At 31.3% G+C, this 27,566-nt stretch overlaps 2 protein-coding genes and 2 pseudogenes across 10 annotated transcripts in view; 1 reads left to right on the forward strand and 3 right to left on the reverse strand.

The window, feature by feature from the left end:
• LOC105154226 (odorant receptor 22c) overlaps window positions 1–21,546 on the reverse strand; it is an 89,285-nt gene extending 67,739 nt beyond the window's left edge. For 3 of the 5 annotated variants that reach the window (XM_087410793.1, XM_087410794.1, XM_087410791.1), the window contains exons 1-2: window positions 20,603–21,546; window positions 20,391–20,510 (exon numbers count right to left, since the gene is read on the reverse strand). In XM_087410793.1, the coding sequence (XP_087266919.1) occupies window positions 20,391–20,510; window positions 20,603–20,743 (261 nt within the window). In that variant the 5' untranslated portion in view covers window positions 20,744–21,546. Of the gene's footprint in view, window positions 1–20,390; window positions 20,535–20,602 lie in introns of all 5 variants that reach the window. The other 2 variants (XM_087410792.1, XM_087410795.1) reach the window with 1 other exon arrangement.
• LOC147908371 (uncharacterized) lies at window positions 410–5,950 on the forward strand (annotated as a pseudogene).
• Window positions 2,538–9,536, reverse strand: LOC147908372 (uncharacterized; annotated as a pseudogene). The gene is made up of 4 exons (XR_015546538.1): window positions 9,384–9,536; window positions 8,287–8,397; window positions 7,741–8,206; window positions 2,538–7,604 (listed from the first exon to the last, which is right to left on the reverse strand). The product of XR_015546538.1 is annotated as an uncharacterized LOC147908372 (transcript).
• Window positions 21,547–21,667: 121 nt separating the features above from the next.
• Window positions 21,668–27,566, reverse strand: part of LOC105143257 (odorant receptor 9a) — an 83,823-nt gene continuing 77,924 nt past the window's right edge. For 2 of the 4 annotated variants that reach the window (XM_087410806.1, XM_087410804.1), the window contains 4 exons: window positions 23,962–24,052; window positions 22,242–22,378; window positions 22,042–22,174; window positions 21,668–21,943 (listed from right to left, as the gene is read on the reverse strand). In XM_087410806.1, coding sequence (XP_087266932.1) covers window positions 21,893–21,943; window positions 22,042–22,174; window positions 22,242–22,378; window positions 23,962–24,052 — 412 coding nt within the window. In that variant the 3' untranslated portion in view covers window positions 21,668–21,892. Of the gene's footprint in view, window positions 22,183–22,241; window positions 22,379–23,961; window positions 24,053–27,566 lie in introns of all 4 variants that reach the window. The other 2 variants (XR_015546534.1, XM_087410805.1) reach the window with 2 other exon arrangements.

The following is a 27,566-nucleotide window of genomic DNA, read 5'->3' on the forward strand; positions in this document are numbered from 1 at the left end:
CAGCGCCTCAGTGATGCGTGAATTGCACTCATTGCACTAACCAAGAAAGTCAGTCAGTTGGTTGCTATATGTAACACATGTTGTGTTGTTATGTGCGGACTTACACATGTGCTTTAAAGCTTCGTTTTTCAATCGCTGAATAATTAATCGTTTGTGATTGTTAATGATTAACCGGTTAATAAATTCCTCGTGTTGTCAAGAGAGTGTAATCGAATTGTGTCAATATTGAAACGTGACATATTTTATAAAAGAAGAATCTCATCGTGGAAACGTATGACTAGATATCTATGTACTTAAAAGACATTTAATATTTGAGTGAAGAAAGTGAATTACAGTAAACCGTTGTGTCGAGCAGTATTACAGTGTATCTAAATTTATTCTTCCGATTGTTTCAAGAAATTAAAGCAAAATGGAATCATTGAACATCTATAAGGTAATAATAATTTTATAATGAAGATAATATTGGGAGTGTGCATTAATTTTAAAGGATTTTTTAATAAAAATATCCTTTACAATAAAGCCGAAGGCTTCCTACAAATTGTGTTTTGTTGGCACAAAATTCGACTTATTCAATACTATAATAAAAAAAATAATGTTGTTTATACTTTGGCAAAATGACACATACTGGAAACTGAAGCTACATGATGGTGCTTTGAACGTGAAGGGAACAACAATATGGCCCGATGCGATAGTTACGCCATTTCTTGAAAATCCTTTAAAATTAAGGCACACTCCCAATAATAAGCTTTTAAAGTGTATTTGGCTTACGTTTTTGTTTTAAACATTCATAACTCTTTGAATGCTAAAAAAGCACAATTTCGTTTCTCATAAAACTTCTCATAAGTATGTGTTATGTCCAAGCTCCACACGCATAGAGCTGAGGAGATGAATGTAATAGGAACCGAATTGTTAGACCGATTTGGTTGTATCCAGGCTCCGGACTACAAGCGAGCTGGGGAAGGACCGACGCAAATCGAGAGGCATTTTACTTCGTCCTGAGGCTCCTAACGAGCCGGGGATCGAATGGAGAACGAAATGGTTCCTCAATTTGTGCTCCGCTAAGCGGACTCACGAGTCGAACGTAATTACTTTTAAAGAACCTAAACTGGGTCAGTGTGCCACGAGAGCGCACTTTAATGCCAGATGTTCCAGTACGTCCGTATGTCTTGGCTTTCGGTCATAGAACTTAATCCAAGGCCGAGGAGAAGGCGAAGTGCAACCGAAAGAGAACTTGCAATTAATACAAGGAGAGGTTTTTAAAATTAATAAGCGAAGGTTAAATTTAATAATATTATATTATTAAAGAAATATCTAGCAATACATATTTGTTAAGTTATAAAATACAATTTTTTTTTGGTTCTTTATTCTAAAACATTACCATACGGATTTGTGCGTGCGCGCGCGCGCGCGTGTGTGTGTGTGGAAAGAAAATAGTGTATAATACTAACGTTATTTTGAGTGCGGAGAGTTTGGAAGGAAAAGGGAAAATTAAATTTGTGTAAACTCATATGATTGGAGGGAAAGAGGATCGATGGGAATGAGGGATGGTATGGGAATTGAAAAAAGGCAAGAGGATCCTACAATGCGGGCTATCCGGTCGTTAGTGGAAGGAATAAAGTAGGACATGTATTCCAACAATTGATGGGTGAAAGAGGAAAGGAAGATAACTAGCGGGAGAATAAGCGTCAGTTTGAACAGGAGGAATTGAGGAGGTGATATGCGAGACGGGAAATTCTTCAATCGGGGGTATCGGATGTGAAACAGGGGGAGGACTGGGCAGGAAGAGGTCTGGGGACAGATCAGAGACAGGGGAGTAAGAAATTTCTAGTAGTGATAGAGTCGAGGCCGGAGGCTGAACGATCGGAATCTGTTTTTGGGCCGATGCCTGAATTAGCGGAAATTGTTTTCCGTAGTGTTAGAGCGGACACAGTGAGTCGGTACGCGTTGTTAGTCTCCGCTAAGTGACGGTGATGAGGGGCGGAAGAATTGCATGAACGCACTAAAAATTTGGTCGTTCGTTTAAAGAGGGAGGACATACAGGGTGGGCCATCTATTGGTACGTTTTTGAATTTCGTCGTATGGCAACACCGAACGAGCTACAGACCCGAAATTTTGACAGTTTATTAGTCATACCGTCCGCGGCACGAAACAACATGTTTTCTCTTGAAGAGCGTTTTGAAATTTTAAAAACTTATTTTCAAAGTCAGTGCTGTGTCGCCGAAACTGTACGAATTTTGAAAAGAAATATGGGTCGTGATAGAGCACCCACCGAAGGAGCTATACGCAAATTGGTGAGGAAAGTTCGTGAGAAAGGGATGTTAGTGGATGACAGAAGTGGTCCCAGAGCTCGGACAGTGCGCACACCCGAGAATATTGAGGCTGTGGCCCAAAGTGTGAGACAATTCCAGCTTTGAAAAACAATATTACGACTGTTTTGAGTGAAATTGGCGCCGAGGTAGTCCAAAATGCCATTAATAATTGGGGTGACCGAATGGCATACTGTAAGGCCAGTAGAGGGAGCCACATGAACGAAATCGTTTTTCATTCTTGACGCGGATACTTTTAGCTTCACAACAAAAAAAAAATTAATAAAAAATATCAATGTATGCTCATTTGATCGCATTTTTAAAAACGTACCAATAGATGGCCCACCCTGTACAAAAAGAGGAGGGACCACCTAGTGTACTGCAACGAAATCGAAGACTTACTATTTAGCGATATATAGAGCAATATATAGAATGCCTGACAGACTGTCGGAGAGAGTGCCGTCAACTGTAGGATGTTGATAGCCAGGTCCACTTTGTCAATTTCCTCGGTCAGCCAGTGCCGTTGATCTTAAGTTAATAGTATGGTTTTACTAGGTTGTACTGACTTTGCTGGGATGCGTTCAGATTTCTCACCCGGCGAGTATAGGTAGGGTAGACTGGGAGTGGCGGAGTTACTGTTGAGTGGTTTCGAACTGAAGAATCTGAATGCAAGGAACCGTAAGAGGCAAGAGTAGCAAAATCATATCGCCGCGCTCATAACCTTAAAGATGAATTCTCGAATAACAAAAACAGTATTGGCTGTGTATCAGTAATAATTTTATGCGAGAGACAATGAAAAGTGATACTGGTAGTGATATTGATAGTGACATCTCTGACGAGGAGTTGAATACGTGAATACATTCATTACGAAGATGCCAATGAAAACCTGCAAGAATTGTAGATTACATAAAACATACAGTACTACAACTTAATTGTGAACAATTCAGGCAGCATGACTCCTATAACATATAATTGACTTGAAGAAAGATTAGCATCAATTTTGCAAGGAGATATTGGTGTGAAACCTAACATATCAATCAGGAAGCAATTGCTTGCAACTCTTTGGTTGTTAGCTACATCAGATTCATATAGGTAAAAGTTTTCCTTAAAATATTTTTTTTTAAGAAATATTAAAAGTTATGAAATCAAATTTTTTGGTATGTCATATTGATATGTGATTTACTATCATAAAAATTAGAAGCATGAATGTGTATGTATACGTGTATGAACCTTGCCTATGAACAAGTATATTTGTTTCAGATCTATAAGAGAAAAATTTGACATGAGTAAGAGCTCACTGAATGTCAGTTTCATGACAGTCGTACGAGCTTTGACTGACATCATTGGAGACATCATACAGTAGCCAAGAAGAGAGATTAACAATAGTGAAATTTCAGAGATTATCAGTGCTACCTAACTAGTGCTAACATAAATGGAGCTGTGAATGGTATTCACATTTCCATAAAAGAGCCACATGTAAGTTTTTGTTTCAAAGTAAAAGTCTTTTATAAGTTTATCTATTTTTGATTATGATTTTATACAGAAAAATTTGTTGAGCGAGTTTAAATTAAAATAAACATGATTTCCCTAAATATGAAAGTTACTTAAGCACTCCAGTTTTCTTTTTTCTAAGAAAACTCTCTATCTTACAAGATATAAGAAAAACTATACTATTATACTTCAAGCTGTATGCGACTCTGAGTTGGTGTTTCTGGATTGCTTTGCTGATTACCCAGGATTTGTCGATGACTAAGGGTGTTTAGGAATTTTGATCTTTGGTCAGAAGAGATAGATTATTATATTTTCCTAACGAAGAATACATCATTGGCGACAAAGCTTATCCTATGTTATATTAGTTTATTTTTGCCTTTCGTGATTGTGGTAATATTAACAGTGAGTACATATTTTATATATTCAATGCTTATATTTGTAAAATTATTATATTATTGGGAGTACAAATTAGTTCGGTCTGTTTTTTTATGTATGCAAAAATGCATTTATTTCAAAACAAAATGAATGAACTGATTAATTAAAGTATTGTCCATCGCTGGCTACTACTTTTTCCCATCTCTCAGGCAATTTTCGAATTCCATCTCGAAAAAATGATTCGTCTTTGAAGGCGATCCAATTTTGGAGAAGTGAACCGGTGACTTGCTAAATTGTGCTGCATCCTTCGGAACAACCAGTAATCAGAAGGAGCAATGTCCGGAGAATACGGCGGGTGCGGTAAAACATCCAATTTGAGCGTTTCAAAATATTTTTTTAGGACTTTTGCGACATGGGGCCGAGCGTGTCATGAAGAAAAATAACTTTATCATGTCTTTGCTCGTATTCCGGTCGTTTTTCTCGCAATGCACGGCTCAAACGAATCAATTGTAGCCGATACCGATCGCCCGTAATGATATCGCCAGGTTTCAGCAGCTCATAGTAAACAACATCCTTTTGGTCCCATCAGATACAGAGCATGATTTTCGAACCATGAATGTTCGACTTTGGTGTTGATGTTGAGATCGATGGCAACGATTGACCGGGCTTAGCGTAATATTTTTTCTTCTTGGGGTTGTCGTAGAATATCCACTTCTCATCTCCATTTACAATCCGATGCAAAAAACCTTTTCTTTGTTGTCTTTGAATCAGCTGTTCGCAAGTGAAAAATCGCCTTTTAACGTCTCTCAGTTTCAGTTCATAAGGCAATTTCCAATTTCCTTGTTTTTGAATTATTCCCATGGCTCTCAATTGTGCAGAAACGGTTTGTTGAGTTACTCCCAATGATTCTGCAAGCTCCTCTTGCGTTTGACTCTGATCTTCTTCGAGTAATGCTTCTAATTCATTGTCTTTCAATTTTTTTGACTGTCCAGAGCGAGGCTTGTCTTCAACGCTGAAATCTCCATCCTTGAAACGTCGAAACCATTCCCTACATGATTTATCAGTTGGAGCAGTGTCACCATAAACTTCGACAAGCATTCGATGGGCTTCAGCTGCACTTTTCTTCCAATTAAAGCAGAAAATTAGAACCCCCTGCAAATGCTGCTTGGTTAACAAAATTCGACATTTCAAACACAGTAAAAATCAAAGTTTTTGTGAAACTCAAAGCGATATAAACTGAATATTATTAGCAGATGTCTAACTTCTCTGAAAACGCCAAAATCAGCTGTCACTATGAATCATTCACAACAGCCGGAGCCATCTTTTGGAAAACGGACCGAACTAATTTGTACTCCCAATAGTTTTTTATATTCTGATCTTTTTTACATGATAAAAAATTTTTTGCTGTATGTCTAAATTATGAAATTATTAAGAATCTTCTCTGTACTTAAAAAAGATTGAACGATATACTGTCTAAAGTTAGACAAGTCATTGAACGAGCACTGCTAAAAGAAAGATTTCGGAGGCTAAAATATCTAGACATGAATAGAATGGACATAATCCCTTTGATGATAATTACTTGCATAGTTCTTCATAATATTTGTCTTGAAAGATTAGATGAAAATATAGAAGAATACATCCTAGAAGGTTACGAAAATGAAAACATTAAAGAAAACATCTTACAAGACTGAGAAAATGATGCTCATCCTGTTGAAGACCTAATGGCAGAAGATGATGCTGGTGTGGCAAAAAGAAATTATTTAGTAACCCTTGTTTAATTATATTTCACATTTCTAATAATACAATATATTTATTTGTAAGTAAGGTTATTTGAGAATAAGATTATTAAATCAAATCATAAATTGTAATAAAATGTATTTTATTCGATCACTATTTCAAAAATATATATTCTTAAAAATATTTATATACTTGAAAAACATATTAGAAATACAATATATATCCTTAACATAATGTAAGGCTTTATATATTATATAGGTATAGCTATAAAACTTTAAGACTTGAGTCACAAGACAGTTTACTAAAGATAAAAGATTTAGGTCTTAAAATTATAAATCAACCATTGTACTGAGACCTAGTTTTTCAATCTTTAATTACTAAATCATATTAAGTATCTGAGTACCTTGATAATATGTGCAAACAATTTAACAACTTCATACTTAAAAATTCCAATAATACTTCAGGTAGCACCAATCATTAAAAAATAGAATTCTATACTTTAATTTAATCTTTGTTTGTGTAACAATTAATCTCTTATATTATTCAATCTTTACTATTGAAAATTCTTCTATATCTTTATAACGTAAAAATATAGGAGATACATAAGTTGATAATATAAAAAGATATAAAAATATTTGAGATAAGACTCATCTTTAAAAAATTAAATCCTCATAGTGTTTTTTCCAGCAACGAGCAATATTGCTTAACACAGTGTACAATTGCACGTTTTCAACTATGATGTTTTCCAATTAGAATATATTAATTGATTTGATTTTATTCACCCTATTTAGGTTTCTAACCCTCTTAAATGGATCATAATATCCATAAAGATGTGTATTCTTCAAGGGAGGAGAGGTCACACTTTTATTCATTTTCAATATCAGATCTTAAAGCATTTGTACTTTCCGCTAGAGACTTTAAGCCTTTTTATTATCTAAGTAGTCCTGATTAATCAGAATAATTCATTATACACGCGTTGAAGCAACATTACATTACACATTGTACGATTCGGTGCTTTCCAATTATGACACAACCGTACACAGTTAATAACTGGGTTTAACTTGTGTTGTAGTTGGAAAGCACCGTATCGTACACAATATCACCTGTGTATGTAGTTGGAAAGCATTCATAATTATATGAAGGTTTAATTTTTACAACTTAAGAAAATGAATTACTTAAAAATTATGAAAAATTATGAAAAATTAATAATGTTAATTAGAAACAAAATGAAGAATATTACGAGAGAGAGAGAGAGAGAAAGAGAGAGAGAGAAACAATAAGAATATTACTAAAAAATAATAATACTAATAAGAAACAAAAGAGAAGTTGCACAATCAATAGGGCGCATCGTCTCAAACTAGATTAAAAACGTATCAAAATAACGAAATATATCATAATAAAGCGAAATAAATTATAAATATTAATAATAAAACATAAATTCAATCATTGGTCATAGATCTCTTTAGTCTCCCTGGTAGCTAACAGTATTGTCAAGCGTTAATATTATGGACAAAATTCTACAACAAAAATATAAGAAATTATTATACATTTAAACAAAAAGAAAAAAATGTGCACAACTTACAGTTCTATAATTTCTCCAAGAATTACTTCATTGTTCTTTCATATGCATCAATAGCACGATCCTATCGCTTCATGCGTTCAATGTGTCTCTTCTATCGAGCTTCTTCTTTTTTTATATTAGATGTTGGAATTAATTCGTAGCGTTTTTTAATGAAAAAATGTTATTTATTTCACATGAGCATTAAAAAATACATTAATGAAAGTACTTCCCATCACTTGTAAAACGCTACGAATTAATTCCAACACCTAATAGATTCCTCTGTTTTTTTAGTAAATAGTTTTTCAATGTTTCCTTCAGCAATACTTTTTCTTCTCTTCTTGGACTTATGTGTAGAGTCATGCTTGTTGTCACTTTCATCGTTACTGTCTACGCTTCTTTAGTGTTGATGCTATGGATACTGATTTCACAGCTGGTTTGTCATCAAGAGCTTCATCCACCAAGAGCTTCGTCTCTATATAAAACTTGCATGTAGCAATAGGAACATCACTACCCTTTTCATTCTAATCCTTGGCTTTTATAGTGTTTCCTAAGATATTTAAATTTATCTTCACATTGCTGACCAATATCCAGATTGGGTTTTCTTTCTTTAATTTTCTGGCTATCATTTCCCAGACTTTCTTATTAGTAATTATAGTGCTTTTGAAATAGCTCTTATGCCGTCTCCATTCATCAATGAGAGTTTTGACAGCATAATCATCCTTTCATGATGCTGTAGCTATGATATAAAATAAGAATTAATAATGAATGAGTAGTGCATAAGGAGACAAAATTATAATTTAAAAAAGATATGTGTACTTTTTTTGTCAGAAGTGTCAATAAGCTGCCGACCTTGTAAGTTTTTATTTTCAGAATTTGCAGCAGGTTGTTTAACAGATAATAATTGTGTTTTTGATATTGAAGCCTCACCTGTTTACCAATAAATATATTACTTATCTTTCGTTGGGAATAAAGCAGTCTCATATACAATATATTTAGTAAAACAGAAATTAATAAAGTAAAAATTTTGCCTAAGGAATTTGTTTCAACATGCAGATTGAAAGCCGTTAGATTTTCATTTTTGTATTACATCAAGATGCACTGAATAATTACCTAAAATAAAAAAAATTAATCATTTAAAGATTGATGAAGGAGAATTTTATATGAAAGATATTGCTTATGAAAAGAGAGTATAAAAGCCAACACTAACTACACAGGTCTGCAAAATTGGAGGTGTTGAAAGTTGATTGGGATTTAATAATGTTTTCTTACGTAATTTTTTATACTGAATCCTAATCCGGCTGTAGAATTGCTCTATCAACATTTCGAGATATCTTCTAACCTAAAACTGCCAAAAAAGCCATTTTCAGTTATATTTTAAATTAAATTAAAAATTGAGAAAATTTTTGTTGTCAAATCTATCAACGGTATTATTTATTATTATACAATCCCTTCAAAATCCATTTTGAATCATCTTAAATTGATTTTTTCTTTCGAAGATATACTTATTTAAAGTTCGATAAATTGTACCTCATAGTCTAGTCTCTAAAGAGATTTAAAAATATTCTATGACAAAAGGTAAAAGAATCAGCTAATCTATTGAGAAATACCGTTTAGTCTAATACAACGGTATACAGATTAGGCTCCTATGAGGTACAATTTATCGAACTTTAATAAGTATATCTCCGAAAGAAAAAAATCAATTTGAGATAGTTTAAAATGGATTTTGAAGGGACTGTATAATAATAAATAATACCGTTGATGGATTTGACAACAAAAATTTTCTCAATTTTTAATTTAATTTAAAATATGGTTAAAAACGGTTTTTTTGGTAGTTTTAGGATATCTCGAAATCTTACCAAATTATACTAAAGAAAAATAAATAAATAACTAATAAATAATAATAAATAACTTACTATTAACATCCCATACGACGAGTTTGTTGTCCGTAATAACTGGAAAACCGTTCTTCTCCATGACCATGAGCTTGAAACTAATTATTAAGTTGAGTTTATTTATCGCACTTTGATGCACTTCTATTTTGGCGGCAAACAAACCCGCCAACACCCTGTGTCAGGAGCAGAGTGCTTTCTGCCCTTACCCAAGTGTGTTCGAATGGAATCTGAACGATACATTTGGAGACCATCTGGGAGAAAGCAGGAGGAACGATGTTTGGATAGTTTGAGGCATCTAGGTGGAGTATCTGAATGCACTCCTAGAGAAAAGGCTTCGAAAATCGATGAAGCCTGGAGTAATGGGGATTTGTTTTGACAGCCCATAGCTGCCCATATACTACTATAGTATCTATGAGTCGATCAGAAACACCAATGGTAAATCGCAAAGTATCACATGATAAAACTGCTGACAAGATCTCAAAGACATATATCGTCAGCGTGATAAGTGGAGAAAAAGAGATCAGCAAAATATAATATAATAAGTAAGGAAATGGTGTGGGGAAACGAGGGGATTGATTAAAGAGGAGGAAACTGATCAAAGAAGTATATGTCTGGTAATCTCTCACTTTGTTTATTAAATCCATTTTTTGGTCTTTTTATGAAAATTATTTCTGAAATTAATCTTCTTTAACAAAATTTCCATGTCCAAAATATCTACATCCAACCAAAATTATGATTCGTTTCCAATCTATGGCTCGAAATTACCGACAAAGTACCCGACGATTTATTAATATCTGCTGAATGTTCTTTAATTCTAGTCTGTAATTGTCATTTAGTCTGTCCCACATAAATCGCGTTTGTTTGGAAGCCGGTTTTTAAAGAGTTATTTAATACGCGAGCATTAATATGCGTTCTCACAAACCTTTTTTTAAATTCATTAGGGAAACATTTGGAATAAACTTGCTATCTTCTTAAAAATTGTATCCGTCTCATGAAACTGATTTACGTCTCAGAGTATTCTTTTTAGAAGAATGCCTTAATAAGAAATTAATTCTTCATCATCTGAAAGGAGTTTTATATAATAATGTCTATCTTTATAAAAAATTGTCTACGTATAAATCGGATAGAATCAAATTTTGTACATAAAATATTCAGATTAGAGTTAAGCGATTATTACAAACATCTAGAATACACAAGATCGGAATTATTTATTGTATGTAAAATAATTCTGAATGTTTACCAGTTATAAAGTCTATGTCCGAATTTTTTCGTTGGATTTTTTTTTATGATAGTGCAAGTATCTTTATCAGAAAGCCTTCTTTCCATCTTGGAGTTGTAACCAATAACATTAAGAGCAACTATAGTGTTGCTTTTATCAGCTCTAATGAAAAGAACATCCGGATAAAACGTTCACGGATAAAACGTTTAGTAGACCGCAACCAATCTCCCAGCAGCAACACATTTTTATCATTAGAATGTTCAATGGAGTTAATACTTTTCATAATAAGTATTATGTCATTTCTAATGGAATTTTTAGTAATTTCATTGAATTTAACCATGTTACTTTCTATACATTTTATGAGCTTAATCATACTTTTTTCTTTGTTATTAGTGTTGGTGGGAAGATTGAATTGATCATCTAATTTCATCCCGTCGAGAACAACAGTATCACTAAGGTTTATAAACCAGTCATTATTCAAAGGTATCTTATTCAAAGGTATTTTCATGTCAAAATGTGAAGGATTTAAATATTTTTCATAAATCTCATTGGACATTTGAACGAATTATTTGTAGATAGATAAACTTCATTTTTAACTTTTATGTCTTCAGAATATTTGTCATCATTTGTGGAAACTTTAGTGAAATTGTTGACTGAGTTAATCCCATATCTTCTGCTGTTTCTCTTTTCTAATGATAAGCGGTCAACTTTTTGGTTAATTTTTTTTAATTTTGTAAACTCTAAACAATTCATATTATTCTTCTAACATGAGAAAAACATAGGCTCAAAACATAGATTGTAACCGGTTCAGAATTCAGAAATATTTTACATACAATAAATAATTCCGATCTTGTGTATTCTAGATGTTTGTAATAATCGCTTAACTCTAATCTGAATATTTTATGTACAAAATTTGATTCTATCCGATTTATACGTAGACAATTTTTTATAAAGATAGACATTATTGTATAAAACTCCTTTCAGATGATGAAGAATTAATTTCTTATTAAGGCATTCTTCTAAAAAGAATACTCTGAGACGTAACAATCAGTTTCATGAGACGGATACAATTTTTAAGAAGATAGCAAGTGTTTATTCCAAATGTTTCCCTAATGAATTTAAAAAAAGGTTTGTGAGAACACATATTAATGCTCGCGTATTAAATAACTCTTTAAAAAACGGCTTCCGAACAAACGCGATTTATGTGGGACAGACTAAACTAAATGACAATTACAGAATTAAAGAACATTCAGCAGATATTAATAAATCCTCGGGTGCTTTGTCGGTAATTTCGAGCCATAGATTGGAAACGAATCATAATTTTGGTTGGATGTAGATATTTTGGACATGGAAATTTTGTTACAGAAGATTAATTTCGGAAATAATTTTCATAAAAAGACCAAAAAATGGATTTAATAAACAAAGTGAGAGATTACCAGACATATACTTCTTTGATCAGTTTCCTCCTCTTTAATCAATCCTCTCGTTTCCCCACATCATTTCCTTACTTATTATATTATATTTTGCTGATCTTTTTCTGCACTTATCACATTGACGATACATATCTTTGAGATTTTGTCAGCAGTTTTAACATGTGATACTTTGCGATTTATCCATTGGTGTTTCTGTTCGACTCACAGATACTATTAAAAAACAACTTTTCCTACTTATAATTTAATATACTTTTAAATTTATATCTTTTTGACATACAATATGACTACTTGATTTCCATTCTTTATGATTATTATATTTAATGAATGACCAATACATAGATTTAGATTGTGATTTATATAATTTATATAGAATTTGGGAATCCTGTGAGGATCTGAGATGCCGATGTGATTTCAAAGGAAGTAACAATAATTTTCGTATTCAAATATTTTATAACGAGACAAAGAGAACAAAGAATCCTTTTTGTAACGGACATTTGTATTAATATAAATATTTTGTAAATGATGAATTAACGATAACTTTTGTAAGTAGCGGTTGATATGTTTTTTGATTTGTGATGATCATATATGACTGAGAATGACCAAATATATGACCGAAACGTTTATCGATATATATGTAAATTAAAGTATAATATTATAATATATACATTATTGCATTGTCATTCTGCGTTGGCTTTTATGCTCCTTCATCATTCAAAATTGAACCGCTCATTTTATTTATCAGTTTGAACATTGTTTTCAACTCATTCGATTGTTAATCGTTGTAATAATCGGAACATTGTTGCTAATTTATTTCGTACAATATGGAGAATTTGTGTGATTTTAATTATTTTTGGATGTCACATCTTTCATGGCTATACAGGTGAGTGCATTAATTTTTTCTTTATAAAAAATAGTGATAATGTTTTTGATCTGCACATTTTCATCTGTTATTTGTTGCCAATCTCTATCAATAGAATAAGGAGATTGAGTCGCCACTCTTCCGTTTCGCCATGAAAGAGTGAGAGAATTACAAATGTTTAGATACATATTGATGGCATATCGAAGGCAAGCCGAAATTGCGTAATTAATTATATTTTTTTAATAATAAACGATTTCTACTTTTACACTAATAACCGCATATAACTCTCATTAGACCTTTATTTGTTTTTATATCATTGTTAAATATTCAGAATATTTAATCGTAATATTTATATATTATACTTTTATTTATATATTATAATTGTTGAGTTTAGCTTCCTCATTCCTGATGTTGATAAAATTAGCTTCATTTGACGTTTTTGTACGAAATGGACGAATCTGGCTTTCTGACAAAAAAACGTGTCGCTTCTACGAACCGAGATATTAATTGTTGAAGTTAACAGATATTCAGGTTAGGAAATCTGTCATGTCGATGGCATTGAGCGTTACATAAATTCTCTGTTTTAAAAATACAAATTCTTTGCTTTAAAAGAATGCTGGAGTGGCCAAATTGTCGGAATTTTACAGATCGATATAAATCTTCGAATTTACTGAACGAAATAAAAAATCCTTTTACAGGATTAAAGAAGCAAAATTTTGGAGTGCTGCAATAGATTTTATATTGAAATCGAAAAAAAATTAAAAATTTACATTTTTTCAACTCATAGAACTGTCTTCTGACGTAGATTTTTTTTCTTTGCAGCATTAAGCGTATTACGTGCACAAACAGTACTGAGAAGTTTGTGTGAATTATGAAACTAAGATTAAAAGCTTAAAAAGAAAAATTTATATCGGTTAACAGTGTTGTTAAACGGGTCTCAGACGCATACGCGTCCAGTGTAAAATTTTTTAAAAAATATTGAAAATTTTAATATATTTTACATATTTTATATATATAATACATATGTATACATATGTAAAAATATATTATATACATTTATGTATACGTACGTAAAATATGTAAAATATACTATATTAAAATTTTCAACATTTTCCATTCTAAGCGACTAATGATCTCCTATTTACTAATGACCGGTACATTACTGAAGTTACATTGGACGTGCATGCGTCTAAAACTCGGCCCATCTAATAACACTGTATCGATATGCAAATGACGTGTATACTAATGTTGAGCGAAGACTCGTAAACAAAGCAATAATTGTGTCTAGCAATAGGTTCGATTTTCAAAGAGATGGTGTTGCAATAAGGACAGATGAATGTGTTTGAGCGAGAAACAACGATATATAATAAGTACAAGAAATGAATGAAAGAATTCACTATTATCAAATTTGGAAAAAAGTTTGTATTGTCGATCAAGTTCGGCCGTCGCTCCCCTTAAGAGAAAGCTGAAGTGACTAAATTGTGGGGACAGATTGATATAAAAATCTAGAAATTTATTGAATGGAATAAAAAATCCTTTTATAGGATTAAAGTAGATGCTAAATTTGGTGTGGTGTTGCAGTAGACTTTATACTAAAATCGGAAAAAAAGTTAAAAATTTACATTTTTTCAACTCGTAGAGCTGTCACCTGACGTAGATGTTTCCTTAATACAAAAGTTTTATAACTTATATGAATCAAATGATAGTGCAGTACTCAGCGCATTATATGTACAAGCAATACTGACTAAGTTTATGAAACTAACATAAGATTAAAAGCTTAAAAAGAAAACTTTTTTTTTCAAGCCATATATAAATCTATCTCTGAAAGTTTTTTACATATAGCATATAAATGTAATTGTAAACTATTATGGTCAATCTCAAATACATTAAAATGCCTTATAACTAAAGGTAAAGATAGATTAGATTATTTAGCTAATCAAAATGTTGTATATAAAATTTTTTGATAATTGTAAAGCTAGTTATATAAGACAAACCAAAAGAAAATTAAAAACAAGAACATATTGCGGATATTAATAAAAAGACTGGTTCTCCATTAATGATTACTGATCATCGTATTAACTATAACCATAATTTTAATTAAAAAGATGTAAAGATCTTAGGAAGACAAGGAACCGCCGTACAATAAAACATTGATCTCTGATTGAAATGGTTCACATTAAAAAAACAAACATTGGGATTGAATAAACAAAATGACACGAAAGCATTACTCAATTCTTATCTATAAATTTTGCAACCTCCTTCCTCTTTCCATAGTCTTTTCTTCCTTTCCTTTTTCTTTTGTTCTTTTCCTATCTCTATTCCCCTTCCAATTTCATCCCCTCTTAACAAGATAATATAAAGCAACAGAATGTCACTCATACTCGACAATATAATACAAGCAATTTGATTGAACTAGGTTCAATTTTTATCTCTGACCGCATTTGCTTCTTACGAATTAAATTGACTCATTGTTTCAATTATATCTTGGTTTATCAATCGCAATTAAAGTATATGTACAATAATTTTATTTGTTGAACATACATTTTAATATTGTTGTCTATTAAAATAAGGATAGTATATACTAATAATTTTGAATATAACGATCATTTATTCATTGTTATTCTAATTTTTATAATCTATTCTACGAGGGCAAGTCAATAAGTTTTTAGAAAAACATAGTAAAATACACTTTTTTTTGATCGATTCATTTTTATTTCTCAACATAATCTCCTTTCAGATCGATACACTTGATCCAATGATTCTCCAACTTTTTCAAGCCGTCTAAATAATATGATTTATCCAACCTTCAAAATAAGCTCTTTGTTTCGGCGATGAGCTGCTCTCTGGTGGTGAATCTTTTTCCTCCAAATCATTTCTTCAGGTTTGAAAAGAAAATAGTCGCAGGGGGCTAAATCTGGCGAATATGTTGGGATAGCGGAATTCGTTGAATTTGGCCATCGGTGCCGGGCACGTGTGAATCCGTGCATTGTCTTGATGGAAGAGCACTTTCTTCTTCGCCAAATGGGGACGTTTTTTTTTTTAAATGTTGTTGAAACGGTCCAATAAGGCTGCGTAATAATCGCCATTGATCGTTTGCTTCGACGGAAGATGATCGATATGAATTATACCGCGTGCATCCCAAAAAATTGTGGCCATCACCTTTCCGGGCGATTTTATGTTCTTCGCTTTCTTCGGAGCTGATTCACTTGATGAAGTCCTTGTTTTGACTGTTCCTTCGTCTCGGATGTGAAGTAATGGACCCATGTTTCGCCCATAATAATGAATCGACGCAGAAATTCATCTGGATTATGTTGAAACATCTCCAAACATTGTTTTGAAATCGTCACACGGTCGCGCTTATGGTCCACAATGAGCAAATCCATGGGTGCCACGTGGCACCCATCTTGCCGATAGCTTTTCATACCCAATTGTTCGTGCAAAATTGAAATCACTGTGCCATGTGATATGACTGTGATATGGCCTCAACAAGCTCGCGCACTTTTACTCGTCGATCAGTCAAAATAGTATCGTGGATTTATCGATGATTTCTGGCGTAGTAACCTCAATTGGACGTTCCGAACGAGGTGCATCACATGTGGATGTACGACCACGTTTAAATTCATTCATCTAATTGTTATACAGTCGCAAACGCTGGTGCGGATGTGCTGAATGAACATTATTCAATTCGGCTTTGATTTCTTTCGGTGTTAAATTTTATGTAGATGTTTGACTGCATGAAACATGTTTCTCATTTTTTTCTATTTTACAAAAAATACAAAGGATATTCGCTTTAATCATCTACAGAAATGAAACCATGTGATGAATTTCGATCAAAATTTGACAGTAATCAACTGAAAGATGCTACTTGTCAAAAAGTAATATGATACACTGCGAGTGCCCTCTGACAGATTTTCTAAGAACTTATTGACTTGCCCTCGTATTAATTTGATAATAGATGTGTGCTGGTACATTTTTATTTAATGACTCATCATGTTCAATATTTTTATCATTATGGACTTATTGCGACTGTTATGATGGAAGAATATAACCACGATAATATTGGGTCATCTAAAAAATATCCGCGGTTTTTTGTTCAATTTTTGAATGAAATTTTTCTTTATTGAAAATCAATTTTAATCAAGTATATATTGGCCATTATTATCTATAACCTTTTGCCATTTTTCGGGTAATTTCATAATTCCATCCGTGTAGAACTTTTGTGGTTTATCGGCGAAAAACTTTTTCGAGTGATTTTCGGCAGTTTTTTTGTCGGCCAATGTTTTTCCATCAAGAGAGTTCTGCAGAGATCGAAACAAATAGTAGTCAGACGGTGGAAGGTCCGGGCTATACGGTGGATGATCAAAACTTCCCAACCAAGCTCCTTCAATTTTTGGCGCGTCATCAAAGATGTGTGTGGTCTGGCGTTGTCATGATGGAAGACAACACTTTTTCTGTTAATCAATTCTGGTCGTTTTTCCTTAATCGCTTCCTGTAATCTATCCAGTTGTGAACAGTAGAGCTCTGAATTAATCGTTAAGCCATGTGGTAACACCTCATGATGGACGACTCCCTTCCAATCCCACCATACACACAGCATCACCTTATTTGCCATCAATCCAGGCTTTGAAGTCGTTTGTGGTGGTTCGCCGCGCTTATTCCATGATCTTTTACGAACAATATTCTTGTATTTCACCCATTTTTCATCGCCTGTGATGATTTGCTTTAGAAATGGGTCGATTTCGTTGCGTTTTAGTAGTATTTCGCTGATGGAAATTCGATCAATCAAATTTCTTTGCGTTAATTCATGTGGCACCCAATCGAGTTTCTTTGCGTAGCCAGCCTTTTTCAAATGATTCCAAACTGTCATATGGTTGATTCTTAGTGCATTGGCTATCTCCTGACATTTCACATGCTTGGTCTTGCTTGACCAGTTGCAAAATTTCATCGACTTTTTCAGTGACTGACCGACCAGAGCGAAGTCGATCTTTGACATTAAAATTTCAAGAACGAAATCGAACAAACCACTCCTGCGTCCTGCGTTCACTTACAGCATCCGCGCCGTAAACTTCACAAATTTGTCTGCATGTTTGTGCTGCGTTTTTGCCTTTTTTGTAGTAAAAAAGCATCACATAGCGTATTTCTTCAGATATTTCACTCATTTTCAAACCAATATAACTTTTGACACGATTGATGAATCACCAAACTTTGTTTACAAAAAATGTAACTTAAAATGTCATCTTTCGGACGCGCGTTCATTTGACATAATCGGATTAGTGTTGCCCATCATCATATATGATCATCAACACCATCTAGTGACAAAAAACCACGGATACTTTTTAGATGACCCAATATTACCAGAACGAAAAGCATTGTTGCGGAAGAGATATGAAGAAATACTACCAACTTTTAGCGTAATTGTAAATTGTATAATTTGTATTTAACCGTTTTATTAATTTTGTCAAATTTGCGTTTAATTTCTTTATACTGAGAATGACATAATAAGGTCGAAACGTATGTTTTAAGAATTTGAAATACATAAAAATTTGGCTTGTAGCTCCTTCTTATTATTTATTGTTTAAAAAGAAAGATTTATATCGATCTGCTAATGACATATATACGAACACTGAGCGAAGACTCGGTAACAAAGCAATAATTGTATTTAATAGTAGGTTCAATCTTCTAAGAGATGGCGTTGCAATATGTTAGGTAAGAACAGATGAATGCATTTGAGGGAGACACAATGACATATAATAAGAAATGAATGAAAGATGTCACTATTATTGAATTTATTATTGAATTTGGAATTCAAAAAAATCTATACTATCGACCTCGATCAAGTTCGACTGTCAATCCAGCATCTCTTTAAAAATACAAATTTTCTGTTTTAAAAACATCACAAATTATTTTTTATATAATTTTTGTTTTTACGAAAGAGAATTTGTTTTGAAATAGAGAATTTGTGTTTTTAAAGCAGATAAATATCTAACTAAAACAAATTTTCTGCTGTAAAAACAAAAATTACATAAAAAATAATTTATACATGTTGCAAAATGTTAGCAATTTGGAGTCAAATTGATAAGAAACTTGATCAGATTTTACAAAACTAATCATCTGTGTTCACACTGCTTTTCTGCAATCAAAAATTGATAACCCTGTTCGAAATCTGTTTTCGCAGACTTTGTTACCAGGATTTTTAAAACAGAGAATTTGTGTTTTTAAAGCAGAGAATTTGTTTTTAAAGCAAAGAATTAATGTAATTCTGGAGTAAAAAATACTATTATAGCCTTACTTACATATTCTCATGTCTATCTCTATGCCATGAATGTGATAAATTTCCTAACCTGAAATAATCGTCACTTTAACGATTAATATCTCGGTCTACGCAACAAAATAATATGTTATTTTTTCAAATTCGTTCATTTCATGCAAAAAGATATCGAATGATCCTATGCATCGGATGAACTTTATCAACATCGGAGGCAGGAGGCTAAACTCACCAATTATCACTTTTATATTTAACTTCACTAATTCCATGTAATATAGCTTTTAGTATGCATTGGTATTTAATAATTTGTAATGCAAGTGACCGAATTCATTAGTAATATATTCTTCTATAGCACAAGTAATATTCATTTGTCCGTAAATTCTCATGATTTAACTACAAATTGTCACGTTTGTCGCGCTTTGTCGTGTTCGACAGCACGTAGTTCGACTGACATAGAGACCGCTTTGCGATGCCGTTGATGGAGACCGCGACGTTAGAACCATAATTGAAATTATATAGCATTTATATAATATCAGTGAAACAGTTGTTATATAACACGCAACGGAGGCCATTGTATTATTGTTTATTATAACATATAAATAATGAAACAATGTAATAGTTTCATAACTCGGTTATATTGAGTTGGAGAAAGTTTTTTCGTATTTTTTAATTCAAAATTATATATACAATATTTTCATTAAACGAAATTTAAAAAAAAAAGGGTTTTAAAGCTTGAAATCTCTACTTTTGAAAGGTTACTTCAAAGATCATTTCGGCACGCGTTTCAAAAGACTGCGTACGTAGTATATAAATTCATACAGAATCATACAAGCATTTAAAATCTAGTTAGATTTCTATAGTTTATGTTATTACATATATTATACTATGTTGTATTACATATACTATGTTATTACATATCCTATAATATATTGTAAGTTTTTAATTTTTTTTTCAGCATTATTAAAAATTTTGCGTCTACTTTAATCCTATAAAAGGATTTTTTATTTCGTTCAGTAAATTCCGAGATTTATATCAATCTGCAAAGTCCCGACAATTTGACCACTCCAATATCCCCTTAAATATCGATTAGATTTTCCATGTGTTATATCAAAGGTGCATAATAATGAAAAAATTGAAAAATTTTATCGCAAGTAAAAGTGAGGTATCCAATTTCATTTGTTCAAGAAACACGTCGACTACTAGAACTAAAACTACTAGAACTACTTTATATGTACATAGCATTATACTATACTTTGTAGCGATTAAGATAGCACGTATACAGTTTCACCAAACTCATGATTGCTAACATAAGTGATGTCATAGTTTCAAAAATACATGACAAGTCTTTGTCACATGTTATAAATTTAGCCATCTGAAAGTATATCATTTAAGCGGACTAAAAATTTCACTATGCATCAATATAAATCTCTTCTTAAAAATAGTCTTATATATAAAAAATGTTACTTGTGGAACATTTATAGAAAATGTACTCAAAGTCACCAAGCTGACACAGAGCAATCTCGTCTTTGGTCTTTGATAAGGCCACTGACCGGCCAACGATGATATTCTTTTAACAATATCATAATAATGATTTCGAGTATTCATAGCTCGCAGGCAATACCTTCGTCTCTGATCTTGCGCAGACTGATTTAAAATATGTCGAAGTTCTCGAATTCCTATCCCTTGTTACGAAAAGTTGTCTAAGATCTCAAACACACATCGTACATAATAATTTTACAAACGTTATAGACTTATATTGATTTTGCATAGTAATTGTAGTATGTCACAGCACAAAAAGTGACATGTAACTCTTATAGGATAGGGTACATTTATATTATACCCTATTGATAAGCATATTTTACGAATTCTTTTTGCGAATTCCCTCCCGCGTATGAAACATATGTATTGATTGTAGAATTTTTATGAAAATTCTTCAGTTTTTCAATACACTGTGATGTTTTAACTACATTTTAATCTCTATTTTTTTATTTTTCTTATTAAAAATTGACAAAATAATATATAAACTTTATTGTATACAATTGCATCCTTAGCAATGACAACGGAGAATTCGTTAAAAAATTTAAGATCTATCTTTGACCAATTAAATAGCAAAACTATCTTAATAAACATTGCAGATACTTTAGATGGTCATGAGGGAAGAACAATTGTATTAGGTGTTGGAATTAATTCGTAGCGTTTTACAAGTGATGGGAAGTACTTTCATTAATATATTTTTTAATGCTCATGTGAAATAAATAACATTCTTTCATTAAAAAACGCTACGAATTAATTCCAACACCTAATACTTTACGTTTTTTTTTGTAATAACAACGAATGAATGTATATCTTGTAATCGTATTGCAAAATTGTATCATTAAGTCCATTTATATTGCGTTACAGTTTATATTGCGTTAAAGATTACAGTTTTTCTAAATTATTATACTAAATCTTACAATTGAAATTCAATAATTTTTATATATTTATTCTTTCATTATGTAAAAAATGTTTCAAAGTTATGTTTATACGAAGTTATATTTTTTCTTGTAATGTAACTTTTATTTGTTTTCAAGTACTGATACGCAGAAATACGCGAGAGTAATAAAAAATTTATTACAACAATTACACATAAACGTAAACATTACTCACGCGCAAATAGGTAACAATTATGTTTTGATGTCACATAAAAATTATGGTTTATATTTTTGCGAATGAACTGTTTGCAGGACTGACATTTGGATATTGACTATTATTTAATTATTCCAAAGACGAGAGTACGGTAAAGTACGACATTGAAGTTTGCACTATCTTAAAACATATGATGTAATAAACTTATATAGATATTATTTTACGAGTATATAGATATTATTTTACAGTTATATTCTTTATTATATGTTTAATTTTACCATGGTGAAATTTTCCATTGAGAAAGTATAGATCTTGCCAGCGCTTAAGAAAATAGGTCGAAGACTCTTTTGCATTACAAATAGAAGCATCCTTTGCGACTTGGGGGATGTTTCGTACCAAAGACTTTTATATCTGTAATGCTTTAACGATATACGCTAAATAAGTTCCAAATGAAATATTATCAAAACATACGTCTTACATCTTATTGTGAATTTGAAGACTGTGATCTATCAGCTTTTGTCCCTCGAAACTGAGGCAGAAGAGATGGATCAATTGACCAATAACATACATCACATATCGTATCATTTCTAAAATACCGGCTTGCTGCTGTGTGACCTCCAATACGAAACATATATTTTAATTCCTCTCGCACATGCCATTTCTTTCAATTTTATAAAGTGTATTTGGTAAAAAAATTTCTCTGAATTTTTCTGAAAATTTCTTGAAAATGTCCATATTTTTGGACATGTTGCAAAGTTTTCAGAGAATTTTTCAGTATAATTTCACAGATTTGTCAAAATATTTTTAAAGATTTTTATAAAATTTTTTACAGTATATTCATGAACTTTTAGAATTTGTCAAAGATTTCTAGAGATTTTCAATGCGATACTTAAAAAAAATTCTTATTTTAAAACTTATAAATTTTATTTCTTTTTTTAACAGAAGTTGTTCTATACAAGATATAATGATTTTTTTACAAATGATCATTATAAGATGCAATGATTTTATCTGAAATTATTTTGAAAAATACACTTACTTACGTTATTGGGATTTGAATCTGGTTACGTATTACAAAATTATTCGGAATAGATTCCGATCAGAATTATTTAATTATTCCTAGATTTATATTATTTTTCTAGAGAAAACGGAATAATTCTAATTGGATCCATTTTGTTTTGGAACACAACTTATTTCAGATTTTCATTTAGATGCTCTGGGACTTCTCGATTATGAGTTTCCTGCGTTACGCTACACCACTTCTTCAATTGGTACATGTGTTATTTATTGTCTATTTAAGTTTCAGAGACACTAAATGCACTCCTGCGAAATTGAGGGACTTTCAGATCTTTGAAAATAATTTTCAAAAAAATCGCTGAAAATCTTTGAACAGTGAGAAATTATGAAAATTTTACTTCAGAGATTTTACTGAATTCTCGAATTTTATTAGGTGTTGGAATTAATTCGTAGCGTTTTACAAGTGATGGGAAGTACTTTCATTAATGTATTTTTTAATGCTCATGTGAAATAAATAACATTCTTTCATTAAAAAACGCTACGAATTAATTCCAACACCTAATAATAAAATTCAAGGACTTTTAGACACTTGAAAATTATTTTCAGAAAATTTCCTGAAAGTCTCTAAAAAGTCTCTAAAAAGTGAGAAACCGTGAAAGCCATATCTTCAGAGACATTACTGAATTTCTGAGTTTTAATGCAATTCAAGAACTTTTAGATACTTGGCTTGAAATGATTTTCAGAGAATTCGCTGAAAGTCTCTGAAAAAATGAGAAATTATGAAAATTCTATCTTCAGAGATATCATTGGATTTCCGAGTTTCAACGAAATTCACGGACTTTCAGACATTTGGGAATTATTTTCACAGAATTTGCTGAAAATCTCTGAAACGTAAAAATTCTATTTCTAGAGACATCACTGAATTTCTGAATTTTAGCAAAATTGAAATCATTTTTTTAGAAATTTTTTCAGAGAATTCGTTAATAATCCTTGAATTTCCTTGAGAAAATCTTTGAATATTATTAAAAATCTCTGAAAAACGTTTTTAGACATTTGCAGCAAAATTTTTAGAGACATTTTTTCACCAGGGGCAATATGTATTATTAACAATGTACGAAAGACATGCTGAATAAATTTTTGACAAAAATAAATAATATTTGTAACAATAAGGTAAAAATACATACTTGTAACAAGGTAATGCTGATCATTATTGTATTTAGCGCTATTTGTATAGCCAGCGTTAACGAAAACGTATCTTCAATCAGTTGAGCGAATCTAGCGATACAAAAAATGAAATATACAATAGTAACTGAAATATAATACTAGAACGAGCGTGGGTTTATACTGCGTTTGTAAAGGGGGGAAGGTCATGTAAACATCTAAAAGTTCATTAATATTTGAAATTTATTGTGAAGCATACATTGAATCAATCTTTTTGAAATTTTTAGTATACTTTATTATATAATTGAAGATTTGGAAAACATTTTTTATTGTATATCTTGAAAACTAACGTGGTTATAAAAATATATAAAAATAAAAAACTACAGCACAAGTTATAGTTTGTGATATTTAATTATTATTACATTAATTAAAACATTAATTTCGGTCACAATCTGGCCATCTTCAGTAATTCAATAATATTCTTAAAAACGCAAAGTTACATCTAGTTGACATTAAATTCAACAGTCGGGAGTTATAATTAAATAAACATGTTCTTTTCTATGTGAAGATGCTTCATATAATAATGTTACAACTCCAGTTGTCATATCAAGAAAAGTGTAGAACAAGAATTTCCAGATTCTAAGTTAAATAAAATTGTGTATCATTAATATATTCTAGTCGGAATATAAAGAAATAGAATCATTACCTGTTTTACAGTAAAAAAACTAAACGATGAATCTTAAGTACTTCTTTTGCACAATTAGAATATTGTCGTGACATTATGTGTTGTTATTTGTCCTATCATGTATTTTACCACTATTTATATATCTGAGTCAACAGTTTAGAAAGTTCTAGATTATTTATTAAAAGAAAGAGAGATCCTTCTTTAGAAGAGGAAAATAAACATCAGGCAAACCTTCCGTGTCACTTTGCTTATTGATACCACTTGTTTGTCTTTTTATATTATCTTTGTATCATTTCCGAAATTCTTCTTTTCATTAACGATTGTTCTATATCTAAAATTCTTATATTATCCCAATCTAATTCATGCATCTCATTCAAACGGTGATGTGAAATCACCGAAATTTCGGAAGGTTTTTTTATGTCAGCCTTATGTTCTTTAATCTGAGTTTTTAATTTCCTTTTAGTTTGGCCAACATAAGACGATTCACAATTTAAACAATTAATTTTATAAACTACTCCGCATTGGTCATCCTTAGGCAAAGAATTCTTTCCTGTCTTAATATTCATTTTATTCATAGGTTTATAAGCTATATTCAAACTATAAACATGTGAAAGTTTTTTGAATTTTTCAGAAACTTTGCCCAAGTATGGTATCGTGAAAAATTTTTTTGAAGTAACATTAGAGTCACATTCATTATTAATTTCTTCGCGATTTTGATCTAAATTAGTTCTATTTTCCAATGTTTTAATTCTATTCTTTATTGTTGAAAATATGAACTTTAAAAGATAACCATTACTTAGGAACGTGTGAATCAATTCAGAGATGTTTTTTTCATGAAATTTAGGATGGGATAAAAATAGAATTCTATCAAATTGCCCAATAATTACTCCCCTTTTATGTGCTAACGGATGATTCGAAAAATAGTTTAAATATCTCTCAGAATTAGTAGGTTTTTTATAAATATCGAAGATGATATTTCCTTCTTGTCTCATTAATTTAGTTTATCAAAGCAATTATGATTATAATTAATTCCACATTTTTTAATTTGATAATAAAATATTTAAACAGATTTTTGGCATGCCAATGAGTTCTCCTTTGTCCCTCATACTGGCGAACATAGTTTTACAAGATTTTGAACAAGAAATTATTACGAATAATATTATTTCATCTTTTTATTTTCGTTACGTGGATGATATTGTGTTAGCTTTACATAAAGAAAAGGATGACCAATGCGGAGTAGTTTATAAAATTAATTGTTTAAATTGTGAATCGTCTTATGTTGGCCAAACTAAAAGGAAATTAAAAACTCAGATTAAAGAACATGAGGCTGACATAAAAAAAAACCTTCCGAAATTTCGGTGGTTTCACGACACCGTTTGAATGAGATGCATGAATTAGATTGGGATAATATAAGAATTTTAGATACGGAACAATCGTTAATGAAAAGAAGAATTTCGGAAATGATACATATAGAAAGACAAACAAGTGATATCAATAAGCAAAGTGACACGGAAGGTTTGCCTGATGTTTATTTTCCTCTTCTAAAGAAGGATCTCTCTTTCTTTTAATAAATAATCTAGAACTTTCTAAACTGTTGACTCAGATATATAAATAGTGGTAAAATACATGATAGGACAAATAACAACACATAATGTCACGACAATATTCTAATTGTGCAAAAGAAGTATTTGAGATTCATCGTTTAGTTTTTGGTAAAACAGGTAATGATTCTATTTCTTTATATTCCTACTAGAAGATATTAATGATATACAATTTTATTTAAATTAGAATCTGGAAATTCTTGTTCTATACTTTTCTTGATATGACAACTGGCATTGTAACATCATTGTATGAAGCATCTTCACATAGAAAAGAACATGTTTATTTAATTACAACTCCCGACTGTTGAATTTAATGTCAACTAGATGTAACTCTGCGTTTTTAAGAATATTATTGAATTACTGAAGATGGCCATATTGTGGCTGAAACGTTTAATGTTTTAATTAATGTAATAATAATTAAATATCACAAACTATAACATGTGCTGTGATTTTTTATGCTGTTATTTTTATATTTTTTATTGTATAATATATCTTTCAATATTAGTGTTACAAGAATGTATGTCCAAGCAGTCAAGAAAAAAGATGCTCTGCGCCTGTGAAGTGTAGGGGCTGCTGCTTTTATCTGAAATAAAAAATTCAAAATGGAAACGTTATTTAATATACGTTCAGCATGAATAAATCTAATTTTAAATTTAAAAAGGCAAAAATTAAAAAATAGCGATATTCAAAAGAAAAAAATGTGTTTTTTAAAAAAATAGATAGTGCTAAAAAACAATTGTTTATTTCAAAAATATTGATCTAAAAATCGATCTATACTGAGCCTATATTCATTAACTAACGTTTCCATTTCGAATTTTTGATTTTAGATAAAAGCAGCAATCCTTACACTTCACGGAGAGAAGCACCTTTTTTCTTGAATAGTTGGACATACATCCTTGCAACACTCAGATAGCAAAATGTTAGTAGATTGTTGACAGATTGGTTGTAGATTTGATCAGAAAATGTTAACAGACGGACCACAACTGATGTCGCATTCTGCTTCTGTTCTGCCGATAAAACTTGTTAACATTCTATGCAAACAGATTGGCAGCAGAAATTAAATAGAACCTGGTGACAGAATCTGATAGTAGGTTGCGAGCAGAAACTGAGCAGTCTGTTGACATAACTTGACAGCAGATTAGTAGCAGAAACTGAGCAAGATCTGTTATTTTCATTTAAATTGACCTGATTTCTTATAAGATAACTTTTGTGTACATATATATAATTATACATAATTATATATTATTAGGTGTTGGAATTAATTCGTAGCGTTTTTTAATGAAAGAATGTTATTTATTTCACATGAGCATTAAAAAATACATTAATGAAAGTACTTCCCATC

The sequence above is a fragment of the Acromyrmex echinatior genome, chromosome 10 (genome assembly GCF_024713525.1).
Source record: "Acromyrmex echinatior isolate Ae372 chromosome 10, ASM2471352v2, whole genome shotgun sequence".
Lineage (NCBI taxonomy): Eukaryota > Metazoa > Arthropoda > Insecta > Hymenoptera > Formicidae > Acromyrmex > Acromyrmex echinatior.